This window comes from Panicum virgatum, chromosome 8K, assembly GCF_016808335.1.
Source record: "Panicum virgatum strain AP13 chromosome 8K, P.virgatum_v5, whole genome shotgun sequence".
In the NCBI taxonomy this organism is placed as follows: Eukaryota; Viridiplantae; Streptophyta; class Magnoliopsida; order Poales; family Poaceae; genus Panicum; species Panicum virgatum.
The window spans coordinates 55,280,797-55,301,602 of record NC_053143.1 but is presented as its reverse complement, the minus strand read 5'-3'; the positions used below and the strand labels follow the sequence as shown (position 1 = coordinate 55,301,602).

General features: G+C 43.7%; 1 protein-coding gene and 1 long non-coding RNA gene across 3 annotated transcripts; both read right to left on the bottom strand.

The window, feature by feature from the left end:
- Nucleotides 1-4,511: 4,511 nt before the first annotated feature.
- Nucleotides 4,512-6,893, bottom strand: LOC120645293. Of its 2 annotated transcripts, XR_005664222.1 has the most exons (3): nt 6,488-6,893; nt 4,960-6,349; nt 4,512-4,731 (listed from the first exon to the last, which is right to left on the bottom strand). It is a non-coding gene; the product is annotated as an uncharacterized LOC120645293 (long non-coding RNA). The 2 variants fall into 2 exon arrangements; XR_005664221.1 differs by lacking the exon at nt 4,512-4,731 and having other exon boundaries at nt 4,918-6,349; nt 6,488-6,882.
- Nucleotides 6,894-6,918: 25 nt separating this feature from the next.
- Nucleotides 6,919-7,846, bottom strand: LOC120645997 (GDSL esterase/lipase At5g03610-like). Its single transcript, XM_039922696.1, has 3 exons — nt 7,739-7,846; nt 7,048-7,612; nt 6,919-6,933 (listed from the first exon to the last, which is right to left on the bottom strand). The coding sequence occupies exons 1-3, from the start codon at nt 7,792-7,794 to the stop codon at nt 6,919-6,921; spliced, it is 636 nt and encodes a 211-aa protein (XP_039778630.1). The 5' UTR covers nt 7,795-7,846.
- Nucleotides 7,847-20,806: the final 12,960 nt, after the last annotated feature.

Below are 20,806 nucleotides of genomic sequence, written 5' to 3'. Positions count from 1 at the left end.
AATTCAAATCTCTAGGATAGATGCTTCAACTTCTTGCATTGATTTAATTGATGAATCTTGCTCTAACCCTTGCAATGAGAAATGCAATGAGAATGTTGTTGTAGAATCATGTGATTATCTCATTGCAAAGGAGAATGATGAGCTCAAGCAAGAAGTGGAAAGGCTCATGAATGACTTGTATAGATTGAAGGGCAAAGACATAGAGAGCAATGTCCAACATTCTCAAGATAACCGTGAAGATATGGTGAAGAAGCTTGAGAAGGGGTCCACCATGACTTGCTTAAAGTGCCACAAAGAAGGCCACAAGTCCAACAAATGTCCTTAACCAAGGAAGAAGCTTCCGGATGAGAAGAACAAGAAGAAGCTCACAATCAAGAGTTCTCTCATCTACACCAAGCCCAACCGGAGGAACAAAAGCAATAGCACCTCCTATGTGATAAAAAAGAAGACCAATGGCAAGGTGGTTACTCACAAGATTGGGAAGAAGGAAAGGATTTGGAACCACTTCATTTGGGTGCCCAAGGATATCATCACCAACTTGAAGGGGCCTCAAATGGTGTGGGTTCCAAAGAAGACTTAAAGCCAATAACGGCTTCGGGGTATTTGGAGGCTTAGCTTACGAGGTGAAGTGAAGGTTCAAGCCAAAGAAGCTAAACTCAATACTTGGTCATTTGTTGCCCAAGTCCCCCATAATAGGGTAATGATAGCTAGATTTCAATTTAAATATCATGTAGCTCCATTGATTTTTCTAGGATGTTTGCATGCATTGCATCTCCTAGTGTTATATATGGCGGTTTGCTTGTGCCATGATTCAAACCCATGAGCAACCTACATGGTTTGATAAGTGTGTAGAAAGCTACGCAAAGTTACCTTTCATGGTGCATGGACTTCATGAGGTATGTATTTCATATATGTACCATGAACACAAGCTATAGGGTAAACTTCCCAATTGTGTCAAAATCAATGTGCATACATTTGCTTGATGATTCAAATACTAAATGCACACATTTAGGGGGAGTTCATCCTATGGCTTGTGATTTTGAGACTAACATGTTTACAAATTTATCTTTTGTAGTCTCACGTGGAGTTAACACTCTAAGAGAATGTTTCTCACGATCAATGTGAACAAACAACTCTATAAGAGTGATTAGATAAATTGTGCTTTCATGCATATTGAGTCATGCTCTATTAAACTTAAATGCTCATATTTAAGTTCATAGGCTATGTGCTCATACATTTGCTTAACCTTGGTGTACCAAGTGCTCTTTGTTTAAAGACTTTCAATTGGTTGCAAGTCACTTTCAATTGGTACATGCAAGGTAAATAAAGTGTCCCCCGGAGGTATGCAAGGTTCTAAACTCATTCAATTGGTATAATTGTCAATCTCTTATCATTTTTAGAGCTACCTCCATGCATGATATGGCCTAAGCTTTCTAGTTAAAATTTCTAGTTGTGTACTTGATTTTCACATTATCATTTTGTGCACATACTTATGGAAAGTTTAGCTCATGCCATGCTAGTTTCGTGATTTTGTGATCCACCATAGTGAAATTTTCAATTGGTATCTTTATTGATATCATATAATTGGATCATGAGTCATGGAACTAACTCCCTAGGCTACTAATCTTCTTTTGAGCTATATTATTTTGCAAGACCTTTTAGGTGCAAGACCTTTTAGGTGATTTGATTCCAAAGGGGGAGAAATGTGGATCAAAGCAAGGCATGTTCCCAAAAAAAGAGGAGAGATGTTCCAAGAAGGAAAAATATATTAAAAAAAAGGGAAAATGCCGACTGAATCAAATCAACATATGAGAGAAGAGTAGCAAATAAGGGGAGGAACAAAGGGGTATCATGGTTTTAGGGGGAGGCCAAGCCATCATTGGATGGTGGTAAACATCCAAGCGAGTGTAAGTGGTTCAATTTGTTAATTTTTTACAAATTTTATGCTTGCTTTGATTGTGTTGTCATCAATCACCAAAAAAGTGGAGATTGTAACGAACATGGCACCTTTTATGCCATTTCGAGTGATTTCGGTGATCGTATGACAACACAACCAATGGGACTAATGGTTTTGTTAAGTGAATATTTCTAGATCCAAGGGATGAAGTAAAAAGGCAATACAAAGCAAAACACGAAGAAAGAACTCAAAGAAACGCTGAATTGGACGAGTTCTACTGAAATCAGTAGCACCGGAAGAACCGATGCCCATAGCATCGATGCATCCGATGGTTGTCGGAAGATCCGACGGCCCTGCTTTGGTGCAAAACTGAGCGCCTTTGGAGATCAAGTGAAGAAAGAAGTGAAGCACCGGTTGAACCGACGGTGTCAAGTAAAACATCGGTGCAATCAACGTACTATATTCTAAAGACGTTGTCAAGCGTGCAGCAGCCAAGCTTTCAGCACCGGATGAACCGATGCCCCATCGGAGCAAGCGTCGGTGGCTCGGTGCAATGACATCAGCAAGGTGCAACGGCTATTTGTGGATCAAGTGTCACCGGAAGAACCGACACCTAAGCATCGGTTCAACCGATGGTTCCTGAAGTTGCTGCGGCCGTGTCAGAGAAGCCAACGGCTAGTTCAGAGCACAGAGTGACCGGAAGATCCGATGCCTCTGCACCGAAAGTTTCGATGCCTGCGTAGAAATCTGCCAACGGCTACAAACGGCTAGTTCGACTTGGAGGCCTATATATATGAGCTCCCCCGGCCATTTGAAGTTTGCTGGAGTTGCTGGACATCCCACACACACACACCCAAGAATACCTCCAAGCCATCCAAGAGCATAAAGATCAAATCTTTAGTCCTTAGCACAAACTTTGTGAGTGTTAGTGCAAGGTTAGCTCTTGAGTGAGTGATCAAGCAAGGTTTAGATCCTTGTGCTGTGGTTCTAGAGTGAACCATCCTTATATCTTGGTGCGCCGGCCTCCTTGGAGTCTTGGTGGCTCGCCGGCAAGTCTACGACCCTCCGGCTTGGTGTGGAGCGACGTCGACGATATTGTGCGGGGGACGGAGATCCCTCCTTCGTGGGCAATCTCCCTTAGTGAAGATCGGGATCAAGGTGACCGTGATTGTGTTCACGAAAGAGACTTGATTGCCAGGAAGCGATACTCTTCGTGAGTTCTTCAACAACGTAGACGTAGGGGCGCCTTTGTGGCAATCCGAACCACGGGATAAATCCTCGTGTCGAGAGTTCGCTTCCTCTCATCCCTCTCTTTAAGCTTCCGCATTTTATATTGCAACTTGTGTGCCTTTACTTTCTTAATGTAGTATCTTGCTAGGATTGGCTATATGTTGCAAAACTCTTTTGGGATGAGGGTTTCACACTAAGGTGAACCGTAGTTGCACATCTAGATAGCTTGATTTAGTTGAAGTTTTGTGCAAACTAGTTGGAGCCATATGTTAAGGTTTTAAAAGAGCCTAATTCACCCCCACCCCCTCTTAGGCTAGAGCACCCGATCGCTTTCACCGGCGAAGGCGTTGCCGCCCTCGTCGCACGAGCTGTAGTTGTGCGGCCTCGACAGCCACGGCGAGCACCCGAACGGCGGCACCGTGTTCACCAGCACCTTGCTCACGTCCAGCTCCAGCAGCGCTCCCGATCTCCTCAACCACCTTCGTCACCAGCTCCTCCTGCTGCATATATATGCAATTATATATATATATATATATACACACACGGAGAGTATATTCTGTGGCCGGCTATAGAATAGGTTATTCTGTGGCCAGGTAATCCAACGACCCGCATTGATCCGATCCCCAACTATCATCGTTTTTTCCTCACGGCTCATCCGTCCCCCATTATTGATGCAAGCTGAGCGAGTCCCCCGATTGGTTTACAAGCGAGCCGTGCATTTCAAGCCGAGCCATTACAGTAATACCCCATAAATGTCCGGTCCATCATTAGCGTCATTAATCGTATGGCATGATTTCAGGATGACTGACTGGCCAAGCGTTCAGCCAGGTGAGAGTGGGCGGAGCGTCCAGGTGATGCGTTGCCGCCGCAGACGACGCCTCCATCTGGTTACGACCCTTAATTAGCGGCAAAATTGGCACGTGCCAACGATTCCTTCGTTCAATGACTTGAGACCTCTACCATCTTCCATATATTGTCGTAATTTTCCACGGACAAATGCATAAAAGATGCAGATCCCTGAGGCCCCAATTTGTGGTGATTCTTGTCGCCTTGGAGAGCAGCCGTCATCGATGGTAGACGCAGTTCAACCATCATCTGCAAGCCCTGCGACGCCATCATCAGGTATCGTAATTTGTTTATTTTGCTTGAAAACTGAGTTGACAATCCATGTCGCCATTGCCTCACATGCGCAGGTTGTCGTAACTCTGGCAGCTTAGGTGGATATCGTAACTCCGGCAGCCTTCCATATTGCACACACGTCCGATCATCGATTTTCATTGCGACGACGCTGATAATGCAGAAGGCTATGGGAGCAATTCACTCGATGTCCGTCCGTGTCACGGCACCGGTGATGGCGCTATCACGTACGGGAAGTTAAATAGATGTGCTGTATGAATGTATAATTTGATGAATAGTAACTCCTCCTTTGTGTTGTATGAGACAACGACATGATCTTCTTGATTCATCATATTCTGAACGACCCGTTACTACAATGACCCGGCCCGGAGTAAAATTATTATAAATTAATTACGATTTGCCCATTTTCTGTTCCCAAATGACGCTGAGCAGACCTGGCGTACTATTTACCCAGATGCCCTTATCACCTGAAATCATCATAATGAGAACGGTAGTAAATAATTAAAATTTATCCCAAGCCAAAAAGGACGACAAATTATGCATTGGCACACTCACCATACTCCTATCCCTCATAACTATTTCCATTAGAATTATATGTAACAAAAAAGATTAAGTATAAGCAAGCAGAATATATATGAGAAATTAGAGCATAATGCCTCGTAGAAATGCAATGTAGAAATTAAGGAAATACATACGCTCCATGGTACAATCAAAGGCTTGGGGAAATGTAGCTTCTAAAACTGAAAGTGTAAGGAAATAAGGTTACCAACACAGATGCAACACATAATTTATCAGTTAAAATTGCAGTTTTGTGGTATATAAGAATAAGCCCTAAGATCCAGCTGAGGTCGTGCTGATGGTTGTGGCTGTCCAGCAGCATCGGCAGGTGGATGCTACCAGCACCAGTGATGGAACTTACTTCGATGGCCCAAATCCCTTGGGTGGTTTCTACCGAGAATGATTTTAATCTCCCTTGCATTTACTGAGGGGGCCTCATCTCCTTAAAAAAAAAAGGAAGTAAAAAACTACTCAGGTCATGAAACAGGAAACCATAGTTCACGTAAAAAAGTATCGCAGCTCATTGAGAATTTACTGAAAAATTGGTGGTAATCAATAATTTACCTACAGCTATGGTTTGTTAAACTTACTATGTTAAACTTACTAAAATTGCCATGCAAAAAATAATTAGAAAATTTACTATGTGGTGTGTTTACTAGTGTGAAGGGTCGATGGATATATAATAAAATTACAAAGTATTATGCGCTATGGTCTTGCAAGAACATATGAAAATAAATTAGTAAATGAGGTAAAATACTGAAGAGTAAATGAAGATAATGGAAACAGCTGCTAGTCTAGATGGACTTTTTTTATGATTTAGTAGAAAAAGGTTCTGGAGAACTAATCAACTTAAGATTTTGAAGTCAGGCTCCTTTGTAGCCCAAGATACTGAAATTAGGAAACACAGAGCCAATTGCCAGATCCACAAAACAACTGCGTGTTACGAGAAAGCAAGTCTAACCATAACAAATATATCAATTATGATTTCTAAAAAATCTATTTACTCGGATTTCTCGAAATGATTTACTAGAATATATGTCCCTCATACGTGATTTATGATAATCTTTATAAATGATTACTAGAATCTAAGATTGGTAATGGATTCATCAATTTACCAGTGTACAAAAATACCCAGATCAGTCTATTTTCCACGAACCCAATGAGATACTGAAAATAATGAAATCCAGATAATGCTATCTCAATTCATAGAACATCTATAGCATGGCAATTGGCAACTGACATATATCTCTTTGCTGCTGTCGTGGATCGGAAGCTCATTTGCCTGCACGGATAAATTTATCTTCAATACCCACGATGGGTGAGCAAAATTGGGGATTATCAGTAGTAAAAATCACCGAGAAAGTGATGACTCAACAACAAAATAAGCAATCCTGCGCTTTTCAATGGGCACGCACGAAAAAAATGGGGATAGTCCAGCCCCGGGTGATTATGGCTCAAATCATGACTGGTTTACCTGGGCTGCGCCAGTCAATGAACCCCCGCGCGGCAGCAACGATTGTTGTCGATCTGGCCAGAAAATGACGAAGTAAATCTCATCTGCTATTCCGCTTGAAACGTAGAGGTAGCGAATCAAAATAGAGTCATATCAAAACCGGATAGATCCAAATAAAAAAACATCGGGGAAAACACATGGGGGCATTTCACCTAGATGGCTAGATCCCCTTTGGAGGATGGGGGCAGGGGCACCTCCAGCTGCAAGATGCGGTGTTCCTGTGGATATAGCCGGTGGTGGGTTCGAATCAGATTTTTGTGCCGTAAACCTGATGAGCGATTGATGAAGCTTTGGCAATCGGGGGATCCCTGCAATGCCTGAGCGGCGGTGTCTCCGATGGAGTGCACATCCTGCTTCCTGCTCGGCGATAGAATCATCGCGGCGATGTTTGGGCGTCTGTGCGTTATAAGGAACGCGAGAAATTTTGGGATCGTTTTTTGTCTAATTAATTACAATGATCTGGCCATTGTGGCTGAGTCGCTGGGACTGAGAGAGCCGTCAAGTCCAGCCGAGCCGCGCGAGGAAGGCCGGGTGATGCGGTTTGATAGGAACGGACGGAAGGATTATGTGGCCACAGAATGAGTTATTTTGTGGCCGGCTACAGACCATGTGTTCTAAACATATATTTATATATATATATATATATATATATATATATATATATATTAGATGAGGTCGATATATATATATAATATATATAAAATATACGTACGTCGTCGTCGGTGGAATTTGAGTAGTCATTGCCGGAGTAGGCAACGAGCGCGACCGACCCCTTCAAGTCGCGGTCGTCGACGACGCCGGCGTTGATGAGGCTGGCGAGCTGCTGGACCTGCTTGGCGAGCCTGGGCACGCCGGAGGGCACGTCCATGACGCCGGAGTCGCCGAAGGCGAAGTTCATGCCGGCGGGGTCCAGGACGTCGTCCCACTCGTCGCCGAGGTAGGCCGGCGGCGAGGCGCGGTGGCCGACGATCTTGGCGAGGAAGTCCGACTGCACGAGGCCGTCGGAGAAGCGGCCGGTGGGCTTCCGGCCGTGGGACGCGTCCGACATGCCGAACGGGTAGCGCCACGACCGGGACGCCGCGCCCAGGCTCGGGTCCGACGCCACGTTGCCGTTGTCGGCGAAGTCGTCGCCGAACACGAACAGCTTGGGCCGAGGGTCGTCGGCCGCGATGGTGCCGCGGTGGTGGCGGTGTCGGTGGTGGTGGCGGTGCCGCCGGGATAGTGACACATCGCCTGATCGCCGGCGGCGGCCGCTCGGCTCGACTCCGCCACTCGGCCTGCAAATGCAATGATCCAAATAAACCATCCATCATGCATGCATCAGAATATAATGAAAAGCATATGCATGTGCTGCAGGCAAGGAATGCTAATGACTGACAATGGCTGAATGCTAGCTTAATTACCATTGAGCAGGAGGAAGAGGACGACGAAGCAGAGGGCCAAAAGCTTCATCTATCATGGTCGACAATAGTAGTGGAATGAATGAAGGAATGAAGAGAGAGAGAGAGAGAGAGAGAGAGAGAGAGAGAGAGAGAGAGAGAGAGAGACGGAATGATTGATCGATGGATGAGAAACAAAGGGGGGTTTGGCTGTTGTATTTATAGGGCTTTCAGTAGGGTAAACTGTGCTTTCGGTGGCTGCAACAGAATAGCTCAGAGATCCAAACAAACGATCACTCAGTTGCGTCGTCACGAGGAAGGAAATCCGAACAGTATTTAATTTACGGAGAAATCAATCACAACAGTGTTTGTTACGGGGAGAAATCCAGAGCTTGATTTTTCTGTTGATCAGATGGTCTACCACAACTACTTCCCGGCCCCGTGCAGCTCATCCCTCCCTCTGATCTGTCTCCACGTCCTTGCAGATACTTTTTTTAAGATTATTAGCTACCTTTTATTTTGTATACATCCTAATCGAAAATTTAGTGTGATCATCTCCCCTTGCTTAAGCTAGAATGCCATCACAAAGCTTCCAACGAGGAATAAGTTTATTTTTTTGCATAGCAAAACCAAAATAATGTGCATGTATGTGGTGCTAGTTAAAGGTTACTATATTTTATATTTGAGCCATCACGTATGTAGCTAGTAGCTTGTAATTATGTTCTGTATGAATCAAATAGATTGTGGTGATGTGTCAGTTACACATAACTTATCATTAATATCAGGAGCAATTTCTTATATATGTTCCATTGCAAAACTAAAAAAAATCGCAATCCATATTTGCCATCAATATCTCAAGGAAGCATGGGCTCCACATATATATCACTAACATGTAAAACAAGGGATTGTGCCAAATTGCAATGGTAGGAAAAATTGTCAATTGTCAATATATACTCCATTCGTCTCAAATTATTAGTCATTTTATTTTTATTACAGTGTATACTTTTTGTTATATATGCATCTAGATATATGTTATGTCTAGGTGTATAGCAAAAAATTATACATTTACAAAAGTCAAAACAACTAATAATTTTGAACAGCAGGAGTACATGAGAAAAGTTGAAAATGCTAGGTGCCATCAAAGGAAGACAACATATTTTTATTAGCACACAAGTTCATTGCGCGTCCTATGCATTTGAGAGATCAAAGTTGCAATTTTACATAAAAGGAGAACAGGAAAACACCCATTTAAAGAAAATGAGGCGAGTGGTCCGCAAGCGAGCACTTGCTGGCTGCAACATCTTCAGTCTGACACTACCGGAAAACGGGCCTTCAGCACCGGTTGAAGAAGCCCTTAGGCACCGGTTTTCAAACCGGCACCCGCAAACCGAGACCCTTGGCTCGGGTCTAGGATACTGGGCAAACAAGCCGGTGCCTTTGGCACCCATAGGTACCGGTTGGAAAAACCAACCGGTGCCTTTGAGGCTGCCACGCTGACGCAAGCATGCAGCCTCTTTGGTACCGGTTGGTATTTCCAACCGGTACCAAAGAGTCTTGCCCGTTTATCCCAAATTTCTTTTTTATTTGTTTTGTTTATTCTTTGAGAATTTCTATGATCTATATAGTACTATACGTGTACGTCCATCGGTCGTGTTAGAGTTCAAAGAAATTAACTAAAAGTCAAAGTCAAGCATTTAGTTAAGTTAGCTAGCAATTACAATATATATATAAATATACAAACAACACGACATCACATTTAAAAATATTTAAAAATATACAAGTCATGTTTCAAGAGGACCCTCTGTTGATGTATCCGTCATGATAGAACTCGCCTCTAGGATCCAGGATCTCCTTCACAATGAATCCTGCGAGCTGCTCGCACACGGCGTTAATCCAATCAACAGGCAAAGATTCCATGTAGATTTGTGACATCTATAATTTTTGAAAAGATGGATATATATTAATTCACCACGTTAGTATAATTAATTGAACAGAGTTGAGAACGGTATGGACATACTCTGGCATCCTCCGAAGTTTCTTTCCCGCATTCTACTAGACCATGTATGTAGTCGCATACATAGTACCCACACCAATCAGTTCCTTGTTGTTGTCTCGCACACTGTAAAAGAAATAAATCAGTTATTCTATATTTGTGTACGCCTATGCAGAACAATTGATATTACTTAGAGAATTGGGCGCGACCCAACATACCGGAAAATCCATTCTAACATCCAATTATGTCTTCCCTCCACCGACTCCTTTGTTCTTCTTTACAAATTCTTTCCACACCCTGTGCAGGAAATTTATTTTGATGTTGAATAATTGATGTAAAATTGAAAAGGATTTGATATGTGCACATTGTACTTACCTGTTCAATGGGTATAAGAAGTGTTGGATTGCAGACTGTGGGCACCTGATGGAGTCGAACACTGTAAGATTGCCGTTCTCCAAGCAAATTATGAGCAAAACCCAATGATAACTGCAGATATATACACAACCATATTAGACTTAGCATTTATTTAGGAATATAAAAGAGGTTTTACTCGACCAAGACTTACCCATAGTTGTAGGGTATCATTATATAAGATTTGTAATGTTGGCGCATCAGGGCATGGTATATGTTTTGGCACGTCTCCTTGTAGTTGTCGTTAAGAGTTTTCTGGTTGATTATCAATGGCATCATGAAGCCCACCTGATGATGCCATCCTTCTTTCCAGCATCTTTGAAGCTCCATATTGAATGATAAAATACAAATTATGAAGTGCATAGAGTTATTTACGTTGATGACAATCTAAATTTTTTTGATACTTACAGAACCCAAATTGTGATGATAGAGACGTCTAGGGCTTGTCGATCATATATGGCATGTAGATCTTCGAAGTAGACCCAGAAGTCGTCCTCACCACGATAGAAATCATGGTCATGATACTTAACTCCAAACATATTCATTTCTTCGTTGGACATGCGCATGTACCATCTGTGTAAATTGAAGATCTGTGTGCCTAGTTTGATCTCATCCTCCTCAGTGACAAGAGGTTTCCCAAGCTTGAATGGATGAGCAACAACTTCAACAATTGGGATATCTACGGTCCCCGCTACCTGATCAAGCGTGAATCCTGTTTCGCGAAGAAATTCCGCCTCTTGTTCATTTGGTTGCCTCAGCACCAGGAGGGGCTCGAGTTGCTTCTGTACTGAGCCTAGCTGAGGAACAGTCTTTCCACATTTCTTATTTTTTCTCTGCTGCTGTGCCTTTATCAGCGTGCGATCAAAGTCCGAGGGTAGTTGTTTCGGTCCTGGTGGGTTGTTCAAGCATGAGTAGACTTTGACTGCTATTTCTCGATCTACTGGTACTCTCTTCTCTTGGACTTTAGGTTTGAAATATTCTTTCACCTCGCGATCCACTTCCTCGTCAAGTTCCTCTTGGGCCAGCTCATAATCTAATTTCTTCTTAGGGCCTATCTTCTTTTCAACCCTTTTCTGCTTCTTGTTTGTGGGTCCAGGCAGTGGGAGGGATGCTGTCTTTTTCTTTCCTTTTCCTTCTGGTGCCGGAGGAGTCGGAGTACTACCGACCCTCTGCTCAGGTGAAGGAGTTGGATCGCTATCAACATTACCATAGTCGAGTGGAGATGGTTCTGAGGGAGACGGATCCACGGGAGCCTTGTTGTTCGTAGTCAGTTTGATGTCGGCCTTGCGCCATAGAACAATCCCGTGTAGTGCATCTACCAACGTCTTCTCTCCATCACCTCCAACAAAATCGAGCTCGAGATTCTCATTAATATGGGTCGGTTCAACTATCTGCTTGACTGTGACAGAGGCGTAGCCTGGGGGTATCGGCATTCCATGAATTGTACCAGCAGGATTCACGGGTAGGGCAGACCCGTGTGCTACCTGAACAGATATATTCTTTACTCGCACATGGAGCTCGCATGTTGTTGGAATGGTGATATCATCGACTAGGTACCTCTGCTACTCTGGTGGTGGTGCCTCAGCTTGTACATTGGGCACCGCTGTGGATGCACAACTACTGCGTCGCTGGTCGGTCGGGCTTATCACAACATCCTGCGCCTGCGGGGCACCGATGGTCCTTTGGCTCAGAGCCTGCTGCACTGCCTCATTGACCCTTGCGTCCATATGAGATTCCAGTGATGCAACTTTTTTATTCATATCTTCTTGTATAGCATGGATCTTCTCGTCTTGTTCAGCCTTGCTCCTTCGATGAGTCTTATATGAGCTATCTCCGGCCCAAGCAACTTTCCATGGCACCACGCCGATGCCGCGAGCTCATCCAGGGTGTTCAGGATTCTTTAACGCCTTGGTCAGCTCATCGTTCTCCCTTTGAGGCTGGAATGTTCCTTGTTTTGCCTCATCTATTGCTGTGACTAGATCGCGGGCCACTTCTTCCATATTCCCAGGCACGACCAAAGTTCCATCCGTTGGGTTGAGTGTCACACTGTTAGCAAATAACCACCACTTTGATCTATCCGGCCTTTCCTAAGTCGCCGGCCGGATGCCTCTATGCATAAGGTCTTGCTCTGTCTTCTGCCATTTCTTTACTGCCTTCTTGTACCCACCTGCCCCAAGGTGGTGGCTGTACTTTTTTTTTCCGCATTTCTTTTGGCCTGTTCATATTTTTCTTGTGCTTGCTCAGATAGCTTGTACTGTTTAACGTCCTCCCAGTAAGATTTAACTTAAGAAAAATCGTTCCAGTCTGGTTCCTTATCCTTATTGATGTAATTGGAGAACAACTTTTTCTTGAATGTTGCAAATGCAAGGGCCATCTTCTTCAAGGCACACTGCTTCACAAGTTCTTCATTGACTTCATCCAGAAATGTGAACATATCCTTCAGTTCTGTCCGCAGCATTTCCTTCTGGTGTGGAGGCACAGCGTGTTGTTGTTCTTCTGGATTGCTCGATTTCCAGAGTCTTGTGGTGATCGGAATTCTCGTCCGAACAACAACCCCACATTGTGCGACAAAATTGGTGCTAGCAGCCTCTGGAGCACATGGACAGCCCTCTGCGTCCACTTCTGTGATGACCTGTCTTCCTTCAAATTTTTTTGGTCGGACGGCGCCTCCCTTTCGACTTCGATGCAGATCACGACTAAATGTAACAAAAGATATATTAATCTCAAATCTAATATAGTTAAGTCACCATGCATAATTAAGATACATACTGAAACAGGCTGCTGAGGGGCCATCGGGGTAAAGTCATCATCCCCGTCACTGCCATCTCCGGACATATTCAGGAACGAATCGGCTGTGCGGGCCTCTTCGACACCAAATTGTTCAGCGGCGTTGACCCTTGTATCTTCGTTTATAGCATCCATCATGTACTTTGCGGCGGCCTCCTCATCATAGGGATCCATTGTTAACTGAAACCCTAAGTGTCAATTAGTGTTAGTGTTAGTGGTATTGTGTGTGTGTCAGTGAGTGAGTGAGTGAGTGAGTGAGTGAGTGAGTGAGTGAGTGAGTGAGTGAGTGTGTGTGTGTGTGTGTGTGTGTGTTAGTGTGTGTGATTCCTAGCTCAATATGTAGAGGCACATTAGCCGATTCCTAGCTCATTATGGAGAGGCGGCGGCGGAAGAAACTCTTAGAGTGTCGGTGTGAGTGTTAGTGTGTGTGAGTGAGTAACGCGTTAGGGGGCCACACTCTAAATTTAAAGCATCGAGGTGTTCGAGCTCGAGAATTAATTGAAGTCTTTGAATACGTGGAATTTACATGTAATGAGTTACAGAGGAGCTTGATAAATTGAAGTCTTTGAATACATGTACATTCAAAATAAATTTAAGTCTTAAAAATACATGTCTATTTACAATAAATTGATGTATTTGAATACATGTACATCTAATTAAATTACACATGTAAAGAAAAAGTCATAAAAAATTGGCATTGACATGTACATTATTCACTGCAAAAATTAAATAGAAATTATTTCTTTTTCATTATTCTAAATTCTCTACATTTACTGATTTGTTTTTCATTATACTAAATTATACTCAATTCTCTATATTCTTTTTCATTATACTAAATTATACCCAATTCTATACATTTTTTTATTATACTAAAATATTCACTACATAATTAAATAGTAGAAATAGAAATAGAAAACAAGAAATTACACATTATATATAATAATTAAGAGAAAAAATGAAAATGCAAGAGCCGGCGGCGGCGCCATTGTTGCTTACGTCAATGGAGGGAGGTCGGCGGGACTGGTGGAGGGGGAGCAGCTTGACGCGGTGCAGTGGAGGAGGCGAGTCGGCGCGCGTCGCGTAGGAGGGCGCCAGCGTCGCAGTGGGGTGGCCGGCATGCTGCAGGGTGAAGGGCGGCACTGTGGAGGAGGCGAGTCTGCTCGCGGCGTCGAGGAGGGCCGGCGACGGCGATCGAGGACGGCTCGACCATCGGAGAGGTAGAGGAGGTCGACGTCGACGACGAGGTTGGAGCATGGAGGTCGCCGGAGTCGACGTCCACGACGACCAGGTTGGCGCGGGCTAGGGCGCGCGGAGGAGGGCCACCGGCGCGGGCGGACGCCACCGGTGGAACGCAGAGAAGAAGCGGCGGCGGCGGTGCATGACGAGGCGGCGGCGGCCGCACGACGATGCGGTGGCAGCGGCACGACGATGCGGTAGCAGCGGCACGACGATGTGAGGGCGCGCGACGGCGGTCGACCAGAGGAGGCGATGAGCAGTGGAGAATTGGGAGGAAGAAGCAGAGGAGACGAATTTATACCCCAGGCCAAAGGTACCGGGTAAAAAACACAACCGGTACCTATGTAGGCCTTAGGTACCGGTTGTGTCTCCACCCGGTGCCTTAGGCTAGGCTTTAGCACCGGTTGTTGACCCACCCGGTACTCTTGGCAAGCCTAAGGTACCGGTTCTTGGCACACCCGGTGCCTTAGGCCCCAATGGGCGGGAAATGAAAATCACCTATGGTACCGGGTGGACTTCTAGAACCGGTACCTTAGGCCTTTTGAAGTTCACTTTTCTCCCTACTTTGACCGACTTTGAACGGAATTCTTCCGTATCTCAATGGTAACGCGATGTAGTTTGGGCTCCGCGACCACAGTTCGACCCCCGCGCGACGTCCCATTTTTTTACCCAAATAGGACGCCAAGGTACCGGTTGGATTTTCCAACCGGTACCAAAGGTTCTCTTTTCTTTTCGCCTTTCTTTAATTGCCTAATAAATCTGATAAATGCCTAGTAAATCATTTAATTGCCCAATAATTATATGAATTGCCTAGAGATTCAGTTAATTACCCAATAAATAAAATAATTGACTAATAACTAAAATAATTATCTAATAATTTTGTTAATTTCTCAATAAATCATTTAACTGCCAATTAAATCATTTAATTGCCTAATAAATCTGATAAATGCCAAGTAACTCATTTAATTGCCCAAAAATTATATTAATTTTGTAATTAATCATTTAATTGTCTAATAAATCATTTAATTGCCTAATAAATCATTTAATTGCCTAATAAATCTAATAAATGCCTAGTAAATCATTTATTGCACAATAAATCTGATAATGTTTTTAAATAATTTTACACGAGTTAATCATTCAACTAATGGAATATTAACGATGGTCCGCTTTACAATTGTCCCTTCATTGTGATCATGACGTGCGTAGGGAGCCTCCTCTTGGACTCAAAGAATACTTGTGTCAACCTCCACTGCGAACGGAGTCATGTCTTCGACCTTGTTGTATTCTTCTTCATCTGTGACATCGTCGACTCCCACAATTTTTCTTTTGCCTGCCAGAACTATGTGGCGCTTTGGCTCATCTCCCGCACCTACAAAACTTGATTTATTTCTAGACTTGTCCTTTTTTCGTTTGCTAGACATGTCCTGCACATAGAAAACTTGGGTGACATCCTTAGCTAGGACGAATGGTTCGTCTCGATAGCCAAGCGCTTTGAGGTCTACTGTTGTCATTCCGTACTCGTCGATATCAATACCTTTTCCTGTCAGCTTAACCCATTGGCACCGAAATAGTGGGATCTTCAGCGGCCCATAGTCGAGTTCCCAGATCTCCTCAATGTAACCAAAATATGAGTTTGTTTGTCCACTAGAGTCTGTGGCATCTATACGGACACCACTATTTTAATTGGTGCTCTTGTTATCTTGGGCTCTTGTGCAAAATATGTATCCATTAATTTCATATCCTTGGTACATCAAGATTGAATTTGACAGACCCCTGGCCAGCCAAGCTAGCTGCTCATGAATTTCATCGTTGCCCATAACTTTCTTCTGCAACCAGGTGGCGAATGTATCATTATGATGGTTTTTAATCCATGTCTCAGACTTCGAAAGGTACATGATTTGGACGATTTGCATGTGCTCCTCCATGGACAGAGCCACCAAGACTGATTGTTGCAGAACTGTGAGATGTGCTTTACTCAATGTGGCATGATCGTTGGCATTTACTGATTTTCTTCCAAGTGTGCCCTTTCCAATCAGTCGACCCTCATGCCGTGATACTGGAACCCTATTGGGTAGAGTTCATCCACATAGTCAACACAAAACTCAATCACCTCCTCTGTGACATAACCCTTCGCAATGCTTCCTTCAGGACGAGCCCGATTACGAACGTATTTCTTTAGGACTACAAAATATTGTTCAAAAGGGAACATATTATGAAGAAAAACAGGACCGAGAATGCCAATCTCCTTCACCAGGTGAACTAGAATATGTGTCATAATATTGAAGAATGATGGAGAAAATATCATCTCAAGAGTAACTAAACTTTAGACAACATCCTCTTGTAGCCTGATTAGACTCGATAAATCTATTGCCTTCTGAGAAATTATGTTGAGAAACGCACAAAGCTTTATGATTGTTGCTCGAACATTAGCTGGTAGAATACCTCTTAGTGCAACTGGAATTAATTGTGTCATCAACACGTGACAGTCATGGGACTTTACATGTGCGAATTTCTTCTCTTTCAGGTTTAGTAGCCTCTTTATGTTCGAAGAGTAGCCTGATGGAACCTTGATACTATTCAAACAGTCAAACATACTTTGCTTCTCTTCCTTGCTAAGAGTGTAGCACGCAGGACCTAGATAATGACGTCCTTTATCCCTTTTTTCTAGATGTTGGGCGGCCTGTTGTTTCAATCGTTGAAGATCTTGCCGCGCTTTGAGTGTAGCCTTAGGCTTACCATAGACACCAAGGAAGCCTAAAAGGTTCACACAAAGATTCTTTGTTTGGTGCATCACATCAATTGCGTGGCAGACCTCTAAGACTTCCCAATAAGGTAAATCCCAAAAAATACTCTTTTTTTCCACATAGGTGCGCGTCCGTCATCACTCTGCACTGATCTGTTGCCAGGTCCTTTTCCGAATACTACTTTTACATCTTTAACCATTTCAAACACCATTTTCCCACTACGGTGCCTAGGTTTCGTACGATGATCTGCCTTTCCACCATAGTGATCATGCCTCCTCCTTAATGGGTGCTTGATCGGAAGAAATCGACGATGACCCATATACACTATCTTTCTACAGTGCATCAGATATATGCTGTTGGTTTCTTCAAAACAATGGGTGCATGCCCTATAACCCTTATTAGACTATTCGGACAGGTTGCTTAGTGTGGGCCAATCGTTGGTTGTTACGAAAAGCAATGAACGTAGGTTAAAATGTTCCTCTGTGTGCGCATCCCACATAGCAACCCCTTCATCTTTCCACAACAATAGAAGATCGTCAAACAGTGGTTTCAGATACACATCAATATCATTACCAGGTTGCTTGGGGCCGGGAATAAGCACCGGCATCATAATGAACTTCCCCTTCATACACAACCAAGAAGGAATGTTGTATATACAGAGTGTCACAAACCAGGTACTATGGCCACTGCTCTGCTCGCCGAAAGGATTCATGCCATCCGTACCTAAGCCAAATCTTATATTCCTCGCATCATTTGTAAATGTTGGGAATGTTCTGTCCACCTTTCTCCACTGCGACCCATAAACGGGGTGTCTCAACATATTGTCTTGCTTACATTCTTCTTTGTGCCATCGCATCAATTTTGCATTCGTTTTGATCATGAACAAACGTTTCAGACGTGGTATTAGAGGGAAATATCACATCACTTTTGCAGGCACCCTCTTCTTGATACGTATCCCGTCAACATCGCCTGGATCATCTCGAGGGATCTTATACCGACATGCGTTGCATACAGGGCACGAATCCAAATTTTCATATTCACCACGATATAAGATGCAGTCATTAGGACAAACATGTATCTTCTGTGCTTCTAATCCAAAAGGACAAACAACCTTTTTTTTCCTCGTATGTTGTTCGGGCAAGGTGTTACCCTCAGGGAGTAAGTTTTTTTTATAAGTTTCAGCAACTCCTCGAATCCCTTGTCAGACAAACCATTTGATGCCTTCCATTGCAACAATTCTAGTGTGGTACCCAACTTTTTGTGGCCTTGTTTGCAATCTGGGTACAACAATGTTCTGTAGTCCTCCAACATACGCTTCAGATCTCTCGATTCCTTTTCTGTTTCGCAAACTTCCTCAGCTTCATGCAGCATCTGACCCAGATCATCTTCTACAACGTGTCCTTCAGTATCTTCTTCAGGCTCACCCATTGCAGTGTCATCAAAAAAGACACCGTAATTAGCTGCAAAGTCAGGAATCCTGTCCTCTTATTTTTCATTATTTTCCAGCATAATTCCTCTTTCTCCATGCTTGGTCCAAACATAGTAGTTCGGCATGAAACTACTATTGAACAAGTGACTGTGGATGGTTCTTGATGATGAGTAATTTCTCTCATTCTTACAGAATTTGCATGGGCAACGAATGAAACCTCCATACTTGTGTTTCTCGGCCACTTATGAACTCATGCACGCCATCCATGAACTCCTTTGAACGCCGGTCGGCCATGTACATCCATTGCCGACTCATCTGGGTTCACAATTCATTTATATACATCATAGATTGCCATAATAATTCATTCATAATATCAGATTTATTAGTCAATTATTATAAATAGGTTTATTGAGCAATTAACAAATTTATTAGGCATTAATCAGATTTATTATTAAATTAACTAATTTATTAGTCAATTATTTAAATTTATTAGACAATTATTTTAATTATTAGGCAACTAATTGATTTTCTAGGCAAATATCAGATTTATTATGCAATTATCAAATTTATTATGAACTATCAGCAAATTAATAGATTTATAAGAGAACAAGAAATATTATTACAACATGTACAACTATAAACTAAATAACTACATCTAAATAGAACAATAAACTAATTGCAAGGATAATTAATATAACAACTATAAACTAAATAACTACATCTAACAATTAATTTCTAAATCATGGAGGAAAAAATACTAACCTTTCAAAAAAATTGCAAAAATTCCCATCCCCTCCCCTCACTTGGCTGCCATGAACAGTAAGTTCACAACAGCTTAGGGGGGCTATTTATAGGCACGGGCTAAAGGCACCGGTTGGTGCTAATGACCCGGTGCCAAATCTAGCGCATGGGCACCGGGTCATATTACCAACCAGTGCCTAAATAAGGAGCATCAAAGGCACCGGGTCGTGGCATAACCCGGTGCCTTTACCTGCACCATAGGCACCGAGTGATGCCAAGAACCGGTTCCTTTGACGCCGTCGTCATTTGGTACCGGTTGGTGGCACCACCCGGTGCCTATGCTCTAGTATTGGCACTGGATCGTGTCATGACCGGGTACCAATATCACTCCCTTGCGCCCAGTCCAGGCTCAGTACCGGCTGCAACAGCAGCCGGTATCTTTGGCCTGGACCTTTGGCCCGTTTTCCAATACTGAGAGCAGCCTAGTGTACACTCGTAGTGTGATGAATCCTCAAATCATCCTGTTTAGAAAATATATAGGCTCCCTCCAATTCAAAAACATATCATTATAAGATCCTTGTCAGTTAATTTTTTTTCAAACTTTAACCATCAACATTTTATAAAAACTATAAAGATTATTCATAGTGTACGACAGATCCATCAATATCTCAAATTGGCACATGAGCATGGCGAGTATAGACGTTGGATTGGAGAATTCCAAACCAGATTTTTAATTTTCAAAATAAATAAACAATGAATTATACTTGGATCGCAACTGCAACCGCAACCGGCAATATAATGGCCGTGTTTGGATCCAAGGACTAGAGCTATTTGGGTTAGAGCTAATTAGCTCAATCAAATAGCCCTCCAATAAAATAGCTCTTGACATGTTTGGATCCAAGAGCTATTTAGCCTTTAAAACACTTTTTTCCAATCATTGGAGCCCTATTACCTCTCTTCTATGGTGGGCTCCCCTGAAATAGCCTAAATAATCACTCTTTGGGTGGGATAGTTTTTTGAGGTAGGCTATTTGCAAATAGCCAAAAACTAGTCCTCATGTTTGGAGATTTTGGGCTATTTTGAGCTATTTTAGGCTAGAAATAGTTCTAGCCCTTGGATCCAAATATGCCCAATTACCTTGATTTATAATATAATAATTTTGGAAGCGACGTGACAAGACGAGTCCTAGGCGTGCGGCATGGAGGAACCTGATGAACCAATGGTGATGAAACCCTCATCCCGGTCGCGTCCCCCACGATGGATAATCCTCGACCGCTTCATCCACCGAAGCAGCCACGCCGACGCCCGAGGGGACAGCACCGCCTCGGCGCCCTCCTCCACCTGCACCGGCAGGCCCATCCGCGCCTCCCTCCGGGTCGCCGCCGCCGCCGCCTTCCCCGCGGTGTCCCGCCTGCACCTCCACTGGTCGGCCAGGCTCGAGTTCAGCGGCTGCCTGCCGGAGCCGCGCCTGATCGCCGCCCACGACCACGCCATCCTCTTCATGGCGATCGTACCCTTGGAGGGCTGCAGCGACACCCACGTCTTCCCCATCGACCTCTTCGTCTACTCGGCCTTCTCGTCGCCGCCGGCGCTCCACCGGCTCCCCGCCTGTTTCGCCGGCGGCGTCAGCACCCCTGACGAGGACTTCTACTTCAAGCCGTACAGCCGCCGGCAGCAGCGACCCATGCTGGACGAGGAGATGGGCATCCTGTGCCACGGTGGCGACGGCGAGTTCACGGTGGCGGATTTCA

Bases quoted from the DNA above. Each gene is read 5' to 3' on its own strand.
- LOC120645997 (XM_039922696.1), bottom strand. From the start codon at position 7,794: ATGATAGATGAAGCTTTTGGCCCTCTGCTTCGTCGTCCTCTTCCTCCT. The intron at 7,613-7,738 runs GTAATTAAGCTA...TTGCATTTGCAG, and splicing joins CCTCTTCCTCCTGCTCAATG to GCCGAGTGGCGGAGTCGAGC.